Raw genomic sequence first — 21,924 nt, 5'->3', positions numbered from 1 at the left:
GGTGTAGACTGTCCCTTTAACTGAATCTCTTTTATTCTCTTTCAGGTTTGCTGGCACTGCTGCAGCTAGGTGAGTAATCAAGGCGAATCTATAATGTGTGCTTTTGAAAACATAGAAATGCATGCAACCATATTATATGTAGCAGTTATGTGTTAATTGCTACATAGCAAAGGTTTGACATATCACTGAAATGTGTCTAGTTTTTATACATTTAAGGCCAGATTACAAGAGGAGCATTATTTAATGCTCCCGTTCGAGTGTTAGCTTCACTAGAAGTAAACTTTTTGACGCGTGTCGTGTAGCGCAGGCATTACAAGTTGAAAGTATAAAGACGGAATTTGAATATTGTGCGTGCGATAACCCTTTTCCCTCTAAAAGTCAATGAAGCAAAAAAAGTGGAAAACACCCTACTCGTGCGCAAACCCAATCACATATCCTCAAGTGTGCTAACCCGACATGAAAATATAAATATTTCACATTCTAATGTTCTTCACATAGAAAATATGTTCTATTTATTCATTAATTCAATTTTAATGAATTTTAATTAATTCATATATATGTTTTTTTTTCATACATATATATTTCTATCTATCTATCTATCTATCTATCTATCTATCTATCTATCTATCTATCTATCTATCTATCTATCTATCTATCTATCTATATCTATATATAGTGTATATCTTTATATACTGTATATATATATATATATAGATGATTATATATAGGTATAGATGTATACAGATATATATAGGAATATCTATTTAAAAATACATATAACATATTCTGCTATGTGCAGAACATTGGAATGTGAAATAGTTACAGTAAATACACAGTATAACACTTATTAAATATGATCAAATTTGTTTAGTTCCTATGATTTTTTTGTGTTGAAGAGATACCTTGGTAGGCCATCTAGTGCTCTTGCAAATGGATAACATTCTTGTACAACTGCTGTCATAAAGTGCTCCAGAAATGGGCTGGCTCCTAAGCATACATCCCTGCTTTTCAACAAAATATACCAGGAGAACATAGAACAATTGCTAATAGAAGTAAATTTGAAAGTTGTTTAAAATTGCATGCTCATTCTGAATCATGAAAGAATTTGTGATTTCATAACATTTTACTTTTTTCAAACACCTGAGACCTTATATCTTTGAGCCCTTATAACTTTTTTGTGCAATTTTTTTTCTTCATAATTGTTATTAGATGTTATAACTGTACTTTGTACTGTATTTTCAATGTTACGCTTTTTTGCTTCACTTATTTGCAAAATAGTTAACCAGAGCTCTCAAATGCCCTCAAAGTGATTTCATGTAGTTTCTTTCCTAAGATATGGAGAGTCCACAATGTCATTCAATTACTAGTGGGAATATCACTCCTGGCCAACAGGAGGAGGCAAAGAGCACCACAGCAAAGCTGTTAAGTGTCACTCCCCTACCCAAATCAATAGAGGAGGTGAAGTTTGGTGTCTGAAGAAATTAATTCCTTTTTCAATTACTTTTCCCTGCAAGCAAGGATTTGGGTTTAGCTGAGTCCACGTCAATCTCTTCAGAAGAGTAGTGGTGGCTTTTAAGCAATTAGAAAGTTGCTTTGTTTCCTAACACATTGCTGCCCATGGTACAGAAAGCCAGAGTTGGTTACTTTGTTCTTTCTTTATCTACAGGTCTCTGTAACGAAATCCAAACTGGCATGGAACAAGGAGACCTAACTGGAGCTATTTTCCTTGATTTTGCAAAGGCCTTTGACACAGTAGACCACGACATACTACTACTGAAACTAAAAAACTTAGGTATTGGTGATTGTCAGATTAATCTTGCATTCTATTGGCTGATCGGAACAGCCAATAGAATGCAAGCTCAATCTGATTGGCTGATTGGATCAGCCAATCGGATTGAACTTCAATCTGATTGGCTGATTTAATTAACCAATCAGATTTTTCCTACCTTAATTCCGATTGGCTGATAGAATCCTATCAGCCAATCGGAATTCGAGGGACGCCATCTTGGATGACGTCACTTAAAGGAACCGTCATTCGTCGGTGGAAGAAGATGGCTCCGCGTCGGCTCGTCTGAAGATGGCTCCGCTCCGGATGGATGACGATTGAAGACGCCGCCTGGATGATGACTTCAATCGGATGGAAGACTTCTTTAGTGCCCCTTGGATGATGGCTTCAATAGGATAAAAGACTTCTTCAGCGCCCCTTGGATGATGACATCTGCCGCTCCGGATGTCTTCTTCTGTTCCATCGGTGGTCGGCTGGCTGAAGACGGCTAAAGGTAGGATGATCTTGAGGGGGGTAGTGTTAGGTTTATTTAAGGGGGGTTTGGGTTAGAGTAGGGGTATGTGGGTGGTGGGTTTTAATGTTGGGGGGGTTGTATTTTATTTTTACAGGCAAAAGAGCTGAATTCTTTGGGGCATGCCCCGCAAAAGGCCCTTTTAAGGGCTGGTAAGGTAATAGAGCTGTTAACTTTGTAATGTAGAATAGGGTTGGGCATTTTTTTTATTTTGGGGGGCTTTGCTATTTTATTAAGGGGCTTAGATTAGGTGTAAGTAGCTTAAAATTGTTGTAATCTTTTTTAAATGTTTGTAACTTAGTTTTTTTTATTTTTTGTACTTTAGTTAGTTTATTTAATTGTATTTAATTGTAGTTATTTGTAGGTAATTTATTTAATTAATTTAATGATAGTGTAGTGTTAGGTTTAATTGTAACTTAGGTTAGGATTTATTTTACAGGTAATTTTGTATTTCTTTTAGCTAGGTATTTATTAAATAGTTAATAACTATTTAATAACTATTCTAACTAGCTAAAATAAATACAAAGTTACCTGTAAAATAAATTTAAATCCTAAAATAGCTACAATGTAATCATTAATTACATTGTAGCTATCTTAGGGTTTATTTTACAGGTAAGTATTTAGTTTTAAATAGGAATAATTTATTTAATGATAGTGTAGTGTTAGGTGTAATTGTAACTTAGGTTAGTTTTTATTTTACAGGTAAATTTCTCTTTATTTTAACTAGGTAGCTAGTAAATAGTTAACAACTATTTAATAGCTATTGTACCTAGTTAAAATAAATTGAAATTTGCCTGTAAAATAAAAATAAATCCTAAAATAGATACAATATAATTATTATTTATATTGTAGCTATATTAGGGTTTATTTTACAGGTAAGTATTTAGTTTTAAATATGATTAATTTAGTTAATAAGAGTTATAATATTTAGATGTATTTAATTAATATTTAAGTTAGGGGGGTGTTAGGGTTAGACTTAGGTTTAGGGGTTAATAATTTTATGATAGTTGCGGCGGTGTAGGGGGGGCAGGATAGGGGTTAATAATTGTATTATAGTTGCGGCGGTGTAGGGGGGGCAGGATAGGGGTTAATAATTTTGTTATAGTTGCGGCAGTGTAGGGGGGGCAGGATAGGGGTTAATAATTTTATTATAGTTGCGGCAGTGTAGGGGGAACAGGATAGGGGTTAATACATTTATTATAGGTGGCGGTGGTGTAGGGGGGGTAGGATAGGGGTTAATAGGTATTATGTAGGTGGCGGCAGGGTCCTGCAGCGGCGGTTTAGGGGTTAATCAGTTTATTAGAGTGGCGGTGGGCTCCAGGAGCGGCAGTTTAGGGGGTAATAACTTTATTTAGGTGGCGGCGGTGTAGGGGGAGCAGATTAGGGGTGTTTAGACTCGGGGTACATGTTAGGGTGTTAGGTGTAGACAGCTCCCATAGGAATCAATGGTATGTCGGGCAGCAGCGAACATGAACTTTCGCTATGGTCAGACTCCCATTGATTCCTATGGTATCTGCTGCCTCCAGGGTGGCGGTTTGAAAACCAGGTACGCTAGGCCGGAAAAGTGCCGAGCGTACCTGCTTGTTTTTTGATAACTAGCAAAAGTAGTCAGATTGTGTCGCACTTGTGTGCGGAACATCTGGAGTGACGTAAGAATCGATCTGTGTCGGACTGAGTCCGGCGGATCGAAGCTTACGTCACTAAATTCTACTTTTGTCGGTGTGTAGGGCTTGATAACTAAGGCAAATCAGCCTCGCCACAAATATGCTGTGGAATTCCAGCATATTTGAGGTTGACGGCTTGATAACTAGAGGCCTAGGGGTTAATATTCCCTTTATTGGGATGTTTTCCTATGGGAGATGTCTGCACCTAACACCCTAACATGTACCCCGAGTCTAAACACCCCTAATCTGCTCCCCCTACACTGCCGCCACCTAAATAAAGTTTCGCTATGGTCAGACTCCCATTGATTCCTATGGGATCCGCCGCCTCCAGGGCGGCGGATTGAAAACCAGGTACGCTGGGCCGGAAAAGTGCCGAGCGTACCTGCTAGTTTTTTGATAACTAGCAAAAGTAGTCAGATTGTAACATAGTAGATAAGGTTGAAAAAAAGACTGAAGTCCATCGAGTTCAACCTATACAAATCTAAAATACTTACAAAAAGCTCCAGTTAAGCTTAAATAACCCCATTAAAATGTGACCCATTTAATACTAGCAATCATATCCATGAATTTTGTTTGTATACAGAAACTTATCCAGACTATTTTAAATGTATCTATGGTATTGGCATTCACTACCTCCTTTGGTAATGAGTTCCACAATTTTATTGCTCTCACAGTGAAAAAACGTTTCCGTTGCAGGAGATTAAATCTCCTTTCCTCCAACCTTAAATTATGACCTCTTGTCAGAAACAATTTTCTTGGAATAAACAGAGCTTCTGCCATCTCTGTATATGGGCCTTGAATATATTTATATAAAGTAATCATGTCACCTCTCAAGCGCCTTTTTTCTAAAGAAAACAGACCCAGTTTGGCTAGCCTCTCCTCATAGGTTAATTTCTCCAATCCCATTATTAGCTTTGTGGCCCTTCTCTGAACTTTTTCTAGTTCTGCAATATCTTTTTTAGCAATTGGTCCCCAGAACTGCACTCCAAACTCAAGGTGAGGTCTTACCAGGGCTTTATATAATGACAGAATTATGCTTTCCTCCCTTGAATCAATGCCTCTTTTAATACATGCTAGTATCTTATTAGCCTTTGAAGCCGCTGCCCTGCATTGTGCACCCATCTTTAGCTTGTTATCTATTACTACTCCCAAATCCCTTTCCTCCTGTGTTTGGCTAAGTCTTGTCCCATTTAAAAAATATGTAGCCTGCTTATTTTTACTTCCAAAATGTAGAACCTTGCATTTTTCCGTATTAAATCTCATTTTTCATTCACTTGCCCATAGTTCTAATTTTAGCAAATCCCTTTGTAAAGACAGTTCGTCCTGCTCTGACCTTATGACCTTACTTAACTTAGTATCATCTGCAAAAATAGAGATGTCGCTATTTAATCCTTGCTCCAAGTCATTTATAAAAATATTAAAAAGAACAGGGCCCAGTACTGATCCCTGGGGGACGCCACTGATTACCTTTGTCCAATCTGAGTATGATCCATTTACTACTACTCGTTGCTCCCTATCTTTTATCCAGTTATTTATCCATGAGCTAACATTTTCAGCTATTCCCAGTCCCTTAATTTTGTGCATTAATCTCTCATGTGGCACTGTATCAAATGCCTTTGCAAAATCTAAGTATATCACATCCACTGATTCCCCTTTATCTATATTTTTACTTACTTCCTCGTATAATCTAATTAGATTAGTTTGACATGATCTATTTCTCCTAAAGCCATGCTGATTAGAACTCATAATCTTGTTTACACGAATATGCTCATCAATATAATCCCTTATAATCCCTTCAAATATCTTCCCCACTATTGATGTCAGACTAACTGGTCTATAGCTTCCTGGATCATCCCTGCTTCCCTTTTTGAAGAGTGGCACCACATCAGCTTTACGCCAATCCTGGGGTACCATGCCTGAGGATAATGAGTCTTGAAAAATTAAGAGTAAAGGTTTGTCTATAACAGTGCTAAGTTCCCTTAACACCCTTGGGTGTATTCCATCTGGGCCTGGAGTTTTATTTACCTTAATATTTTCCAGTTTTTTCCTGATATCCTCTAAACAAAACCCAGTTAGTGGTATGGACTGGCATGTTCTATTATGTTCAAAAGTATCATTCAATGGTTCCTCTCTTGTGTATACTGAAGAAAAAAACTGGTTTAGTACCTCAGCCTTCTCCCTGTCATTATTTATCATGCTACCCTCCACGCATTTTAATGTACCTATATTATCCTTCTTAGATTTTTTTCTATTTATGTACTTAAAGAACCTTTTAGGGTTAGACTTAGAATCCTTAGCAATTAATTTTTCATTTTCAATTTTGGCTAATTTGATTGCTTTTTTGCATGCTTTGTTACATTCCTTATAAATATTGTATGCTGAGTCTGTACTATTTTCTTTTAATAATTTAAATGCCCTACGTTTTTTCCTAATTTCTCTTAACACATTTTTATTTAGCCATAACGGCTTTGTTTTTTTATTTTTACTTTTATAACCATATGGTATGTGTTGATATGTATATTTATTTAACACATTTTTAAATATTATCCATTTATTCTCTGTATTTTTATTAGAAAATACATTGTCCCAATTTATATTATTTAATGATTTCCTTAAATCGTTGAATTTTGCTTTCTTGAAATTAAAAGTCTTAGTTAAGCCTTTGAAAATAGATTTCAAATGTGACCATGTTATGATCACTGTTACCCAAATGTTCTTTAACTTCTATGTTTGATATTATATCTGTATTGTTTGATAGCACTAAATCCAATATAGCTTTACTCCTAGTTGGCTCCTCTATTAATTGTGACAAGAAGTTATCCCTGAGAACATTTAAAAATCTATCCCCCTTAGCTGAATTACTAGTTTCATTGGCCCAGTTTATATCAGGGTAGTTAAAATCTCCCATAATTACAGCACTGTTATTAGCAGCCTTACCTATTTGGATAAGTAGTTGAGTTTCCTCCGGGTCACTAATGTTGGGAGGCTTGTAGCATGTTCCTAGTAATATTTTTTTAGGATTTTTCCCCCCACTCTTTATTTCAACCCACAGGGTCTCTACATTGTCACTTGTATCAGAAATATCTTCCCTTATTGTAGGTTTAAGGTTAGGCTTAATATACATGCAGATTCCTCCACCCCTTTTATTATTCCTGTCCCTCCTAAATAATGTATACCCCTCTAAGTTAACTGCCCAGTCATGTGAATCATCCCACCAAGTTTCAGTTATACTGATAACATCATAGTCCTCTTCTGCAACTAAGAGCGTCAGCTCCCCCATTTTACCTGTCATGCTTCTTGCATTTGTTGTCATACATTTAATTTTCATGTGCTTTCTGCTGCTACTCGGTGTGCTTTCCTCTATATTTTCTTATGTGACATTTCTTAAGTCATCCCTTCCTTGAGATATTAAGGGATTGTCATATTCACAGACTGATCTCTCTGTTCTATTTTGTTCTAACTGACCCTCCCCCCCTTTGCCTAGTTTAAAAGGTTCTCTAAACATGCTACCATCCTTTCCCCCAACACACCTGCACCCATGTCATTCAGGTGCAATCCATCCTTACTGTACAAATTGTACCCTAGTGAAAAATCAGCCCAGTGTTCTAAAAAGTCAAACCCCTCATTTTTACACCATGTCTTTAGCCATGAATTAACAGACCTTAACTCCTTCTGCCTTACTGAATTAGCACACGGCACTGGTAATATCTCAGAAAATATTACTTTGGAGGTCCTTGCTTTAAGCTTGCTACCTAACTCCCTGAAGTCATTTTTTAGGACTCTCCATCTCCCACCGATTCCTTCATTAGTACCAATATGCACCATGACTGCAGGATCAGACCCACATCCCTCTAACAATCTATCAATACGCTCCACAATATGCCTAACACGAGCCCCTGGAAGACAGCAAACTGTTCTATGTAAAGGGTCTGGATGACAAATTACCCTATCAACCTTCCTAATAATAGAGTCTCCTACCACCAACATCTGCCTCTGGCCCTGACTTGTATGCCCCTCTTCCATGACTGAAGGACTGCCCACCATAGTATGCTCCTCTTCCACAGCTAAAGGACTGTTCACTATACTAGGCAACACAGCCCTCTCTGACACTGCCACCCCTGAACTGATATCCCCAACATCTTCACTTAATCTGGCAAATCTATTGGGGTGTACCAGCTCAGAACTGGCCTGTCTCTTCCACTTACCTTTACTTCGCCCTCTGACTGTGACCCAGCTAAATCCTGGAGTCTCCTCATCTGAATCCTCCCCATTCCCACTGCTGGAACCATTAACAACCAGCTCAGTCCTATCCATTTCCCTTTCAAGTGTCTGAATTTCATGTAGTGTTGCAATTCGTTCCTCCAGATCCCCAATACGAGTTTCTAAAGAGACAATATGCTCACACTTGCCACAAACATATAATCCCAGAAGCGGCTGCTCCAGTGATGCAAACATGTGGCAAGCTGTACACTGAATGAGATTCTCACACATTCTTAATAAAAGGTTTAACTTAAAAGTATAAAATATATTTCCCCTTGGTTACCCCAAAACCTTGTTTGCCTAACTACCTTGGTTAGCTAACTATAATACTTAAACAGACAATCTTACTTTAACAGAGAATCAATACAGCAACCCTTAAAGAGCAAGCTCCCAGAGTAAATGTGCTAAATTTATAATCTAGCTAGGCCCAAACAGCTGAAAAAAAATCCCACCCCTAATTACCCACACAGGAAACAAGAAAAAAAATAAAAATTTAGATACAAACCAACAGTTATTTTGTTTTATAAAATGCAACCCTTGCAAAGCAAAATATTTATGAATTAGCTTTGTTAGCTAACTATAATACTTAAACAGACAATCTTACTTTAACAGAGAATCAATACAGCAACCCTTAAAGAGATTGTGCCGAACTTGTGTGCAGAACATCTGGAGTGATGTAAGAATCGATCTGTGTCGGACTGAGTCTGGCGGATCGAAGCTTACGCCACTAAATTCTACTTTTGTCGGTGTGTAGGGCTTGATAACTAAGGCAAATCAGCCTCGCCACAAATACGCTGTGGAATTCCAGCATATTTGAGGTTGACGGCTTGATAACTAGAGGCCTAGGGGTTAATATTCCCTTTATTGGGATGTTTTCCTCTTGGGGCTAATGCTGTTGAAATACTTTATTAGAATGTGTGTGTGGCTTATGTTTTATACATGAATTTATGTATAAACTTAAAATTTGGCAGTTGGGTTTCTTTTGATTGCTTAGCTAGAACAGGCTAACTGACAGACTGCTTGAGCATTTGTGTAAATTAAGCTTCGGTGTTGTAGGCAGAGGGAAATGCGGAGCGGCGTCATTGAATTTCAATCTCTTCAGTGTCGATCTACTATACGAAATTTCTACAATTTGGGGAATTTTTTATTTAGTATTATGACAAATGCTTGTTATGCCTCGAGGCACAAATTGTTTTGCCTATGCAATTCTGTGCTGCATGCTTAGCTAGAACACTTCAATTTAAAGATAAATTGTTGTCCTCTGAGCCCAATGTCTCTCAGGATAATGCTGTTCAGGCAATGCTACAGCTTTCTCCTCAAACGTCCCAAGCCTCTATGGCATCACATACAGTGCCCTGCAGTTCCTCTCAACCTCCTGGAGGAGTTTATTTGCCTGCAAATTTTGCTGCACAGGTATCTTCTGCATTATCTGCGGCATTATCTGCTTTTCCTATGCTGGGAAAACGTAAGAGGAAAATTAGACATTCAGATAGTAAGGTTTCTGTTTCACCTACTGCTACACAGGTTGTCCTCCCTCATAAGTCTGATGAGGAGGATACGTCGGTAGCCTCTGAGGGTGAAATATCAGATTCGGACAGTATTATTCCTACATTTGTTACTGAAGAATTAAACTTCAGATTTAAGCTTGCACACATTTATGTACTGTTAAAGGAGGTATTGGCTACTTTGGACAACGCCGATACTTCTGTCATTGTCAACCCTAAGAAGTCTAGTAAACTTAATAAATACTATGATGTTCCTACCCCTGTGGAAGTTTTCCCTGTCCGAGACCGTGTGACGGAGATTATTTCACAGGAATGGGAGAAGCCAGGGATTCCTTTTCTCCCCATCTCCCATATTTAAAAAGATGTTTCCTGTTGCTGTCTCCATTAAAGATTCTTGGCGCACGGTGCCTAAAGGAGAAGTGGCTATTGCTACTCTGGCTTAGAGAACTACAATCCCTATAGAGGATAGCTGTTCCTTTAAGGATCCTATGGACAAAAAGCTGGAAGCTTATTTGAAGAAGATGTATGTTCATCAAGGTTTTCAATGACAACCTGGAGTTTGTATTGCCAAAGTAGCAGGTGTGACGCCTTGTCTGAATACATTTTAGTAGAGATTCCATTTGAGGAGATACAAGATAGGATTAAGGCTCTCAAACTAGCCAATTCCTTTATTTCTGATGCTAACATGCAAGTTTTTAGACTGGGAGCCAATATGTCTGGCTTCACTGTCCTAGCCTGCAGGGCATTGTGGCTAAAATCTTGGTCAGATGATGTTACCTCTAAGTCCAAGCTTCTGGCGCTTCCTTACAAGGAGAAGGACTTGTTCGGACCTGGTCTGGCAGAAATAATTTCTGATATTACGTGTGGAAAAGGGTCTTTTCTACCGCAAGACAAGAAGAACAGACTCAAAGGACATCAAAGTAATTTTCGTTACTTTCATAACTTCAAAGGTCAAAAGTCTTCCTCTCCCTCTTCCAAGCAGGAGCAGTCAAAGTCTTCTTGGAAACCCAATCAATCTTGGAATAAGGGGAAGCAATCAAATAAACCCTCAGCTGACTCCAAGTCAGCATGAAGGGTCAGCCCCCGGTCCAGGATCGGTTCAAGTGGGGGGCAGACTTTCCCTGTTTTGTCAAGCATGGAGACAAGATGTCCCAGATCCTTGGGCTGTGGACATAGTATCTCAGGGTTAAAAAATATAATTCAAAACTTTCCCTCCCAGGGGCAGATTCCACCTCTCAAGATTATCTGCAGACCAGGTAAAAATAGGCATTCTTGAACTGCGTTCAGGACCTTTCCTCCCTGGGAGTGATTGTTCCAGTTCCAGTAAGGGGACAGGGTCTAGGATTCTATTCAAATCTATTCATAGTTCCCAAAAAAGAGGGAACTTTTCAACCCATTTTAGACCTAAAGTGCCTCAACAAGTTTCTCAGGGTACTGTCCTTCAAAATGGAAACCAAACGGGTTCATCACAAATTCCTGAGATTCGCCTTTCTAGACAAACACTTTCTGTTTGTGGCTCTTCTGTTTGGCCTTGCCACAGCTCCCAGAATTTTCTCAAAGGTTCTGGGGGCTCTTTTGGCAGTGATCAGGTCTCAGGGAATTGCAGTGGCGCCATACCTGAACGACATATTGGTTCAGGCGCCATCTTTTCAACAAACAAACTCTCATACAGAGATCTTGTTGTCTTTTCTATGTTCCCACGGTTGAAAAGTGAATCTGGAAAAGAGTTTCCTTGTTCCAGCTACAAGGGTGGTTTTCTTAGGGACCCCTATCTATGAAAATTTTTGTGACAGAGGTCAGAAAATCCAAAATTCTCTCCTCTTGCCTCTCTCTTCAGTCTACTGTTCGGCCATCAGCGTCTCATCGTATGGAGGTACATGGTCTGATGGTTGCTTCCATGGACATCATTCCCTTTCAATTCCATTTGAGAGCTCTACAATTATGCATGCTCAGACAATGGAACGGTGACTATTCAGATCTGTCTCAGAGGATCGATCTAGACCAGTCAACAAGAGACTCTCTCCCGTGGTTGCTTTCTAAGGACCATTTGTCTCAGGGCTCATGCTTCTGGAGACCTTCCTGGATGATTGTGACTATGGATGCCAGCCTGCTAGGCTGGGGAGCAGTCTGAGACTCGTCAAAAGGCGCAGGGACTATGAACTCAGGAGGAGTCTGCTCTATCCATAAACATCTTGGAGTTTAAAGCAATTTACAATGCTCTGATGGCTTGGCCTCAATTGTCCTTAGCCCGTTTTATCAGGTTTCAGTACAACATCACCTCACTGTCTTGCATCAACCACCAGGGAGGAACTCAATGTTCCTTAGCCATGAAGGAGGTGGCATTGATTATTCAGTGGGTGGAAGCTCACAATTGTTGTCTATCTGCAATCCCCATTCCTGGACAACTGGGAAGCGGATTTCCTGAGCAGACAGACATTTCATCCCGGGGAGTGGGCTCTCCATCCGGAGGTGTTCTCCAGGTTAACCCTCAAATGGGGGCTGCTGGAGTTGGATCTGATGGCATCTCAGCAGAATGCCAAGCTTCCAAGGTACGGTTCAAGGTCAAGAGATCCTCAGGCCGATCTGATAGATGCTCTGGCAGTTCCTTGGGATTTTGGTCTAGCATACCTGTCTCCACCGTTTGCGCTCCTTCCATGAGTTATTGCTCGTATCAAACAGGAGAGAGCATCTGTAATTCTAATAGCTCCTGCATGGACTCGCAGGATCTAGTATGCAGACTTAGTGAAGATGTTATCTCAGCCACTTTGGAGGTTGCCTTTGAGGAAGGACCGTCTAACTCAGGGTCCATTCCTCCATCCAAATCTCGTTTCTCTGACCCTGACTGCTTTGAGATTAAACGCTTAGACCATGAGACCATGATCCAGGCTCACAAGCCTGTTACTCAGAAAATTTACCATAAGGTATGGCGTAAATATCTTTATTGGTGTGAATCTAAGGGCTACTCTTGGAGTAGGGTCAGGATTCCTAAAATTTTGTCTTTTCTCCAGGAAGGTCTGGAGAAAGGGTTGTCAGTCAGTTCTCTGAAAGGTAAGATTTCTGCATTACCTATTTTGTTAAACAAGCGTCTGGCGGATGTGCCAGATGTTCATTCTTTTTTTTTTTAAAACCTCAGGCACCTCTACACCTTTGTGTTATTCCTTTTCCATTTTCCTTTGGTTGAATGACTGGGGATTAGGGGTAGGGGAGTGATCTTTGCCTCCTCCTGCTGGCCAGGAGTGATATTCCCACTAGTAACTGAATGACGTTGTGGACTCTCAATATCCGGAAAGAAAGAAATTTATCAGGTAAGCATAGATTTTGTTTTCAACTTGTGATACAAGCAAAAAAAACAACACACAAACACCCATGATAAACCCCTTTCCACTCATAATCTGGCCCTTCATGAGCAATAAAGAATGATCTTCTTGGAGTCATTCTAAAGTAATCAATGACTCCAGACTAGTCATTAGAAGCCACCCTGAATTATGCCCACAGGCCAAAATATTTAAATGAGATTACTCTAGAGCACTGTTTTTCAAAACTGTCCTTAGACTTCCCTAACAGGCCACATTTTGTGGATATCTGAACTAGAGCACAGGTGAAATAATCAGCTGATTAGTAAACATGGTTATTTTACCTGCTCTCATCATAGGTAATCCAGAAAACCTGAACTGTTGAGGAGGCCTGAGGACAGGTTTGAAAACCAATGCTCTAGAGTCATTCACTGGATGTTCATGCTTGGGAAGTAATAAGTAGGGTAATCTGCTAATCAATCTGTAGTCATCAGCCAGGGATTTTTACCTTAGCTGATGATTTTACAAGCCTGATGATGTTTGATGATCATCAAATGGTCTCTTAAGTAATCCTGTTTGTCTTGGGAATATAACATTCCAAAACATGGAATATAACATTCAAAAACCTTCCCTAATAAATGCAAATGTCAGCAGTGTGGAGGGGCACATTTTCAATAGATTTACTCACTTTATAATGTGCCTTTTTAAAATCTGAAAGTGGAAATGTATTAGCTACAGGTTACTGGAACTATAAATGTAAATGTGTCAATTCGTATATCGCTAATGTGGAAGAGTGGCAACACACGTATATGTGAAAATGGTCACTGTAGCTGCTGTAAATTGTTTTGAACATTAGAAAAATACCTGCAAAACATCATCATTGTAACACAAGTGATGCCCATGGAACACCTATATTTTCGTGTTGTGATGAGTATTGAGAATTGAGTAACACAGAGGTTACCAAGTCTCATCAACCTGTAGCGCTACAGTTATCTACACTTCGGTGTTTATACTTCAGAGTAACGGATCTCGAAAAAGTGACGTAACAGGAGTCACATGATCGGATACACAGGAATCGTAGTTGTTCTTTCCTCCAAGACGCGGACAGGACCGCCGAGAGGAGCCACACTGCAAATTTCATCTCCACGCCTCTATCCGAGGCGAAAGGTACTTCATATCAGCAGTTGAAGTACCGCAAATTGCTAAGATGCACTTTTTATCTGTTTGAATTCTTGCTCATTGGTGGTGTTTGGTGGTCTATGAATTTGTCTGCATCCAAGCTGGACTAACTTACTGAATGTTATATGTCTTAAACTTGTGCTGAATCCTATATGTTATTATCTGAGATCAATTTATTATTTGTGAGAGTCTACACTCTTTTTTTATTGTATATTGGCATGCTGGCCTTTTAAATCGTTTTAGGGTGACGTCTCTTGTATATGTTTTCGCTTAATAATAAATAAACTAGTTATTATCTACTTGGTCATTAGTCTAAATATTTACACTGATATAGCTATATATCATATATAATCCGTGCTTTTAGCGCTACCTAATAGTTATATATTGTGTTGTCTGTTTAAATTGGAGGGGTTAAACTGAGGTTTAGCAGGATTTGTTTTCTATTGAGCGCTTTTTTCTATTTTTCTGAGTATTGAGAATGTACCAATAATAATAATGATAATAATAAAAATAATAATACGGAGCTTTGGTTGTTGGGTTATTGTTCTAAGCCAATTGGCCGCGAATCTGCAGGGGGCGGCATTGCACCAGCAGTTCACAAGAACTGCTGGTGCATTGATAAATGCTGAGAGCATATGCTTTCGGCATTTATCGATGTGCATCGGATCATGTCCGCTCGCACAATGATAATTCGACCCCCAAGTGACCACTTTGCAAATTTGATCAACTGTAGCCTCATTCTTGAAAGCACAAGATGATGTTGCAACCGATCTAGTAGAATGAGCTGCAATTCTCTGAGGTGGAGGCTGACCCACCTCCAAATAAGCTTTGTGAATCAAAAGTTTCAACTAAGAGGCTAAATAAATAGCAAAGGCCTTCTGGCCTTTCTTAGGACAAGAATACAGAACAAACAGATTAGAAGTCTGTCTTAAATCCTTAGTAGCATCAACATAATATTTTAACGCTCTAACAACATCCAAAGAATGCAAGGATTTTTCAGTAGCATTTTTTGGATTAGGACACGATAATTTCCCTATAAATGTTTGAGAGTTAACAACTTTAGGTAAAAATTGAAAGGTATTCTTTTCAACTTTTATCTAAACTATTCAGTAGAAATTGAAGAATCCTAGGAATTCTAAAAGAATTCCAGGAATAATCATGGTTAATACACCATGAAATGTAAGTTTTCCAAACTTTTTGATAGATCTTTCTAAAAACAGGCTTGCGGGCCTGAATCATAGTGTTAATCACAGTCAGAGAATCCTCTATGACTGAGAACAAAGCATTCAATTTCCATGCCATTAAGTTCAGAGACTTTAGATCTGGATGGAAGAATGGACATTGAGACAGAAGTTCTGGCCTTAGATGAAGAGGCCATGGCGGACAAATGGACATTTGGACCAGATCCACATACCAAATCCAGTGAGGCCACGCTAGGGCTACCAGGATTACAAACAACTGTTCCATTTTGATTTTTGAATCACTCTGGGAAGCAGGACCAGAGGGGGGAATATACAGGTAGGCTGGAAAGACCAGGGAACTCGTAGAGTATCTAACACCTCTGCCTGAGGATCCCTGGACCTCGCAAGGTACCTGGGAAGTTTGTTGTTCAAACAAGAGGCCATCAGATCTATTTCTGGTAGGCCCTATGGTTGTATAATCAGATAAAACACATCTTGTTGGAGAGACCACTCTTCTGGATGTAGGGACTGACGACTGAGGTAATCTGCCTCCCAGTTGTCTACACCTGGGATGTAAATCACAGTGAAGAGGCAGGAATTGGTATCTGCCCAAGAAAGGATACAAGATACCTCTATCATGGCTAGGGAGCTTTGAGTTCCCCCTTGATTATTGACATAAGCTACTGCTGTAACATTGTCTGTCTGAAAATGGAGATAAGGCTCCCTTTTCAATAGAGGCCAAGCCTGAAGGGCCCTAAAGAGAGCATGGAGTGCCAAAATATTGATTGATAACCCCGCCTCCCAAAGATTCCAAACCCCTTGTGCTGTTAGAGACCCCCAGACAGTTCCCCAACCTGAAAGACTTGCATCTGTAGTGATCACAGAAGGGGTAGGAAGAGCAAAAGAAGCCCCCTGAAAAATAGACTGGTGATTTAGCCACCAAGTCAGAGATAGGTGTGTGTTGGGATCTATGAATATCTGTTGAGATATCTAAGTATATTCCTTGCACCATTGGTGCAGCATACAAAGCTAAAGAGGTCTTATATGAAATTGATCAAAAGGAATTGCATCTGATCCTGCGATCATGAGGCCTATTGCTTCCATACACAGAGCCACTGAAGGGAAAGAGAGAGACGGAAGGCTCAGACAAGTTGAAATCAATTTATTTTTTCTGTTCACAGGAAAAGGTGACCTTTGTCTGAGTAATCAAGGAACTGTTTGGTAAACTGATCCTCCAACCATGTTTTTGAAGAAACAACAGCAGTTGTTTCATGTGAGATTCAGCTAAATGAAAAGATTGAGCTAGTACCAAGATATCATCCAGGTAAGGAAATACTGCAATACCCTGAACTCTGATTACAGATAAAAGGGCACGAGTACCTTTTTAAATATTCTTGGAACTGCAGCCAGAAAAGAGAACCTTAGGAACTGGTAATGTTCTGGGTGAATTGGGATGTGAAGGTAAGCATCCTGTAAATCTATTGTGGACATAAAGTGACCTTGTTGAACAAAATGCAGAATAATCGTTATAATTTCCATTTTGAAAGTTGGAATTCTTACAAATTTGTTTAGAGTTTTCATATCCAGAATTGGTCTGAAAGAATTCTCCTTCTTTGGTACAATGAAGAGATTTAAATAAAATCCCATCCACTGTTCCTGCAAAGGAACTGGAACAATGACTCCTATATTTTCCAGATCTGAGACAGATTTTAGAAATGCCTGTGCATTCATAGGATGTTTTGGAATATGGGTGAGAAAAAACCTTCTTGTAGGAGGTCGTATTCTAAATCCAGTTTGATATCCCTGAGAAATAATGTTCTGAATCCAGGGATTTTGGACAGATTATAACCAAGATTTTTGAAAAAAGTTTAATCTGCCCCTACCAGTAATACTGGGTTGAGGGCTGTACCTTCATGCGGTCTTAGAGGCTGGATTCTGTTTAATTACTGGGAAGCATTGTGCTCACAAGAGCGTGCTTCCATAGGCTCAAATGGGAGCCGTTTGCAGGCAAGTGATAATTTAGAGCTCCACTTGTAATCTAGCCCTTAGTGTTTAATGTCCCTTCAAGGAGGGTTTCGGTATAAAAAAGTATACAAAAATGTTTCAGCAAAGTGAAACCCCAGTTCTGTACATTGAGAATTAGATTTTAGCATCTCCATTGTTTTAATTGCGTAAATTTGTTTACTTTGCAATGTTATGTTTTACAGTGTGTGAAGTTCGAAATTCCTGTTATTAAAGATGGAATATGTTGTGGCCATTTTCTTCTGTGAGAGATAAATTTCTAGCATAGTTCTTGTTGTTTTAAATCAAAACCTAACAAAATGAAATGATACTTTCTTATCAATATAAATAAAGTTTCCTAAAGGGACACTAAAGTCAAAATTAAAATTTCATGATTAAGACAGAGCATGCAGTTTCCAAATTTTGCACCTTCTTTTTATATACAAACTATCTGAGGCACCAGCTCCAACTCTACCTATACTAGCTTGTGTTATGCTGATGAGGGGAAAATCTACTGCTTATTTGAAATTCACAGTAAGTGTTATTGCATTGTCTTTTTATTATGCATTTTTTAATTATGCAATTCTAATGCATGTAGTGGTCCTCAAGCACATTTACAGTATAAATTTTAATATATCATCAACCACAAATGGCCATTATACCAATCATGCTCCTGTACAAATGACTTTATATTATATTTATAATTATGGTTTAAAAACACAAGAGGTTCATTTTATACATCTCAATATGTACTGTCCTTACACACTGTACAAGTGGATCAATCCAAATGACTATAATGTAATTTTAAGAGGCGACAAATAGCCATTGTCTTAAGGCTGTGACACACTGCAAGCGGAGCAGAGCGAGGCGAAGCAGCTGCTTCGCTCCACGTCGCATCGCTTCTGAAGATCAAATATTTAAGGCTGTGACACACTGCAAGCGATGCGTCGCGAGGCGAAGCAGCTGCTTCGCTCCGCGTCGCATTGCTTCTGAAGTTCAAATATTTCATCTCTGAGCGCTCAGCTACGCGTCCTGATGCAGCAGAGTGCTCAGAGAGGAAAAGGCAGGACACACTGAGCGCACACAGCTGCATGTACACGCTGCGCGTCGCTCCGCTTGCAGTGTGTCACAGCCTTTAATCTCTGAGTGCTCAGCTACGCGATCTGCGGCAGCAGAGTACTCAGGGATGAAAAGGCAGGACACACTGAGCACACACAGCTGCATGTACACGTTGCGAGCCGCTCCGCTTGCAGTGTATCACCGCCTTTAGTCAGTTTTGCTCTGACTGCCAGTTTTTATCCTGATAAAAATAGCCTAATAACTAAATCCATGGTATTGTGCAATGTAACTGATATTTCAGATACCTGAAATTTCAATTCCTAAGGAATTACACCAACCGTAAGCTGCACATGGCGAGTCTGCTGTATTGAACATTCCGCAAATTAAAGAAAACCTTCACATCAGACAGTAAAGTTTACTAAAAGGCCTCTTTGTAAAAGAACCTTCATACACAATTTCGATCACTAGAACATTACACATGCACTTTCAATTTGTGAAGCGGATAGTTTAATAATAATAATAATATTATGAGAAGCTTTGAATCTTCGGGTCCGTAGTGAGATAACAAAATCAGATGTATAGCCTGCAGCCTCAATATGCCAGTTCTATGCCCAAATAACTTCTTATATCAGATGTACATGTACTTATTATGTCAACTAGCAGTCTATCTGAGCTGGTCAGATGTGTTGTCCATGTAACCCCACTTTATGAAAGTTGTATGCTCTAGTGAGACCTCCAAGCAAATGTATGGCGCTTAAAGCCTACTTTATGCCAGCTATATACTCAAACAACTTTAAGATGTTTAGATAACAAGAGCTAAAAAAAATAAAATAAAAATAATAATTAAAAAAATACTGTGAGCAGCTCTCAGTCCCCCCTGTTATCATTGGTCCCATTGCACTTGCTGGACTACCTACAGTTCCACTTCTGAAAGGGCATTCTTCAAAATATTTTAATCTGATAATGAATAAATCTGCCTATCACTACTGGTAAATTGTCCCATTTTAGATAAATAATCCTAACTAGACAATTTTTTTTATTTTGTGGAACTCATTTAAATAGTAAGATATAACTAGTCTTTTTTCTTATCTCCTGTCTGTCCAGGCTCTGCCTATAAACTTGTCTGTTATTTCACCAACTGGTCCCAGTACCGTCCAGATCCAACCGCATACTGGCCGGCTAACGTGGACCCTCATCTTTGCACTCATATCATATATGCCTTTGCAAGCATGAAGGATCATAAGATTGCACCATATGAGGTGAACGACGAGGAGCTGTACCAACAGATCAATGCGCTAAAGCTGCAGTGAGTCTCTATGATCAAGCACTAAGCTAAGCTTCTTTCATAACATTTTGACAATCCTTTTAGGGTTTAAGCAATGCCTTTTAAATAGTTTGGCTTACTTTCAGGTTTATTTTTCTTTCAATACTGTTTAAGAAGCATTTAAAGCAGGGGTCTCAAACTCACATCACCTTGGGGCCCCTGGTCGCGTTTTCTTCTCCCATAGGCCGCTTTCAAAATTTCAAACCAAATTGAACTATATACTTATATGTAATCATTACACACGCACCCAGACCCCCATACACACGCACACACCACAAGACCCACACCCACCTAGACCACCCACATACACACACATCCCAGACCCCCCACACACATACCAAAAGACCCCCAGCAACCAAGACCCCCTACATACACCCCACACACACACCACAAGACCCACACCCACCCAGACCCCCCACATACACACATCCTATACCCCTACACACACACACATACACACACACAGAACCCCCACACACAGACCCACCCCCACATACACACAGACCCACCCACCCACACACACAAACACACAAATCCACACACACACACAGAGACCCCCACACATACACAGACCCACCCCCTCCACACAGAACCACACACACACACCCCCACACACACAGACCCACCCACCCACTCACACACAGACCCCCACACATACACAGACCCACCCCCTCCACACAGACCCACACACTCACACACAGACCCACACACACACACACAGACCCACACACACACACAGACACACACATACACAGACCCACACACACAGACCCCCCCCACACACACACAAGAGACCCACACACAGACACACACACAGACCCACAAACACACAGACCCCCCCCCCCACACAGGCCCACAAACACAGACCCACACACACACATAAAGACCGACACACACAGACCCAGACACACACATAAAGACCAACACACACATACACATAAAGACCGACACACACAGACCCACACACACGCACAAACAGACCCACACACACACAGACCCACACACACGTTATGGCATGGCACAGTATTTTAAACAATAAAGCAAGCTATACAGCCCCTCTCTTAGATTATTTACATACCAACTCACTATAAGGCAGCTGTACTTGGCACATAATTCACTCAAGCCCCTTGCTGCTGATCCTGACCATCTCTGCTGCTGCCTGCTCAGGCTAAGTTTGCCCCACAGTCTCACTGAGTGACACCGCACTCCCCCAGTGAAGTTCTGGGTCCCCTTGTAACTGCTCGCTCCAGAGTCCAGGTCAAACAGAAGCTCTTGGCAAAACACTCCTCTACTCACTCGCTTTGCTCCTCTGCTGCCACACCCACAAACAGCTATGGCGCCAATTTTCACATGCTGAACACTCAGGTGTTTATCTAGGGGCATGATCTTGGAGCTCCTCCCACCCCGGTGTTACATTAATCAGCCCACAGCTCTCAGTTAAGGGGCGTCAGTGGCGGACCGCATTGTAACCAGTTTGTGGGCCTGAAATGGCCTGCTGGCCGGTACTTTGAGACCCCTTATTTAAAGGGACATGATGGTTGAAATGAAGCTTTATGCTTCAGATAGAGCATTTCATTTTAAGACACAGTTCTGTTTATCACATTTACTTTGTACTCTTGGTATCCTTTGTTGAAAAGCATATCTTGGTAGGCTCAAAAGCAGCAATGGAAGCTAGTTGGTGATTAGTGGGAACACATGTATGCCTTGTGTCAATAGTTCACCAGGTGTGTTTAGCTAAGTCTCCGTAGTGCAGAGGTTAAATGCATGCAATAATAAAATGTTCTAGTACATTAGAACACTTTCTTTTTGCACTTTAAACTCTCTTTAAGCAATGCCTTTTAATTATTTTGCCTCATCTCCAGATTTTTTTCAATAAACTTTAACAAGAATTTAATTATGATCAGTTACTTAAAATTAGTTTTAAAAAAAAAAATAGTATATTGAAAACTAATGACTAGATTACGAGTTTTGCGGTAACAGGAGTGTGGTGCTAACAAGCCTTTTTTTTTTTTAACGCTACCTTAAGACAACGCTGGTATTACAGGTTTTTTTCAAGCCACAAAAAAGTGAGCTTAGAGCAGAATTTAGCTCCATATCTCACCTCAATACCAGTGCTGCTTACGGTAGCGGTAAGCTGGCTAAACGTGCTCATGCACGCTTT

General features: G+C 39.9%; 1 protein-coding gene across 1 annotated transcript in view; it reads left to right on the top strand.

Moving 5' to 3' along the window:
* Positions 1-21,924, top strand: part of LOC128651716 (acidic mammalian chitinase) — a 116,341-nt gene that overhangs the window by 53,695 nt on the left and 40,722 nt on the right. Inside the window, exons 2-3 of the mRNA XM_053704702.1 lie at positions 46-69; positions 19,544-19,745. Of these exons, the coding sequence (XP_053560677.1) occupies positions 46-69; positions 19,544-19,745 (226 nt within the window). The remainder of the gene's footprint in view (positions 1-45; positions 70-19,543; positions 19,746-21,924) is intronic.

Source organism: Bombina bombina, chromosome 3 (genome assembly GCF_027579735.1).
Source record: "Bombina bombina isolate aBomBom1 chromosome 3, aBomBom1.pri, whole genome shotgun sequence".
NCBI classification, from domain to species: domain Eukaryota; kingdom Metazoa; phylum Chordata; class Amphibia; order Anura; family Bombinatoridae; genus Bombina; species Bombina bombina.
Note: the sequence above shows the minus strand (reverse complement) of the source record. Positions and strands in the feature narration are given on the sequence as shown.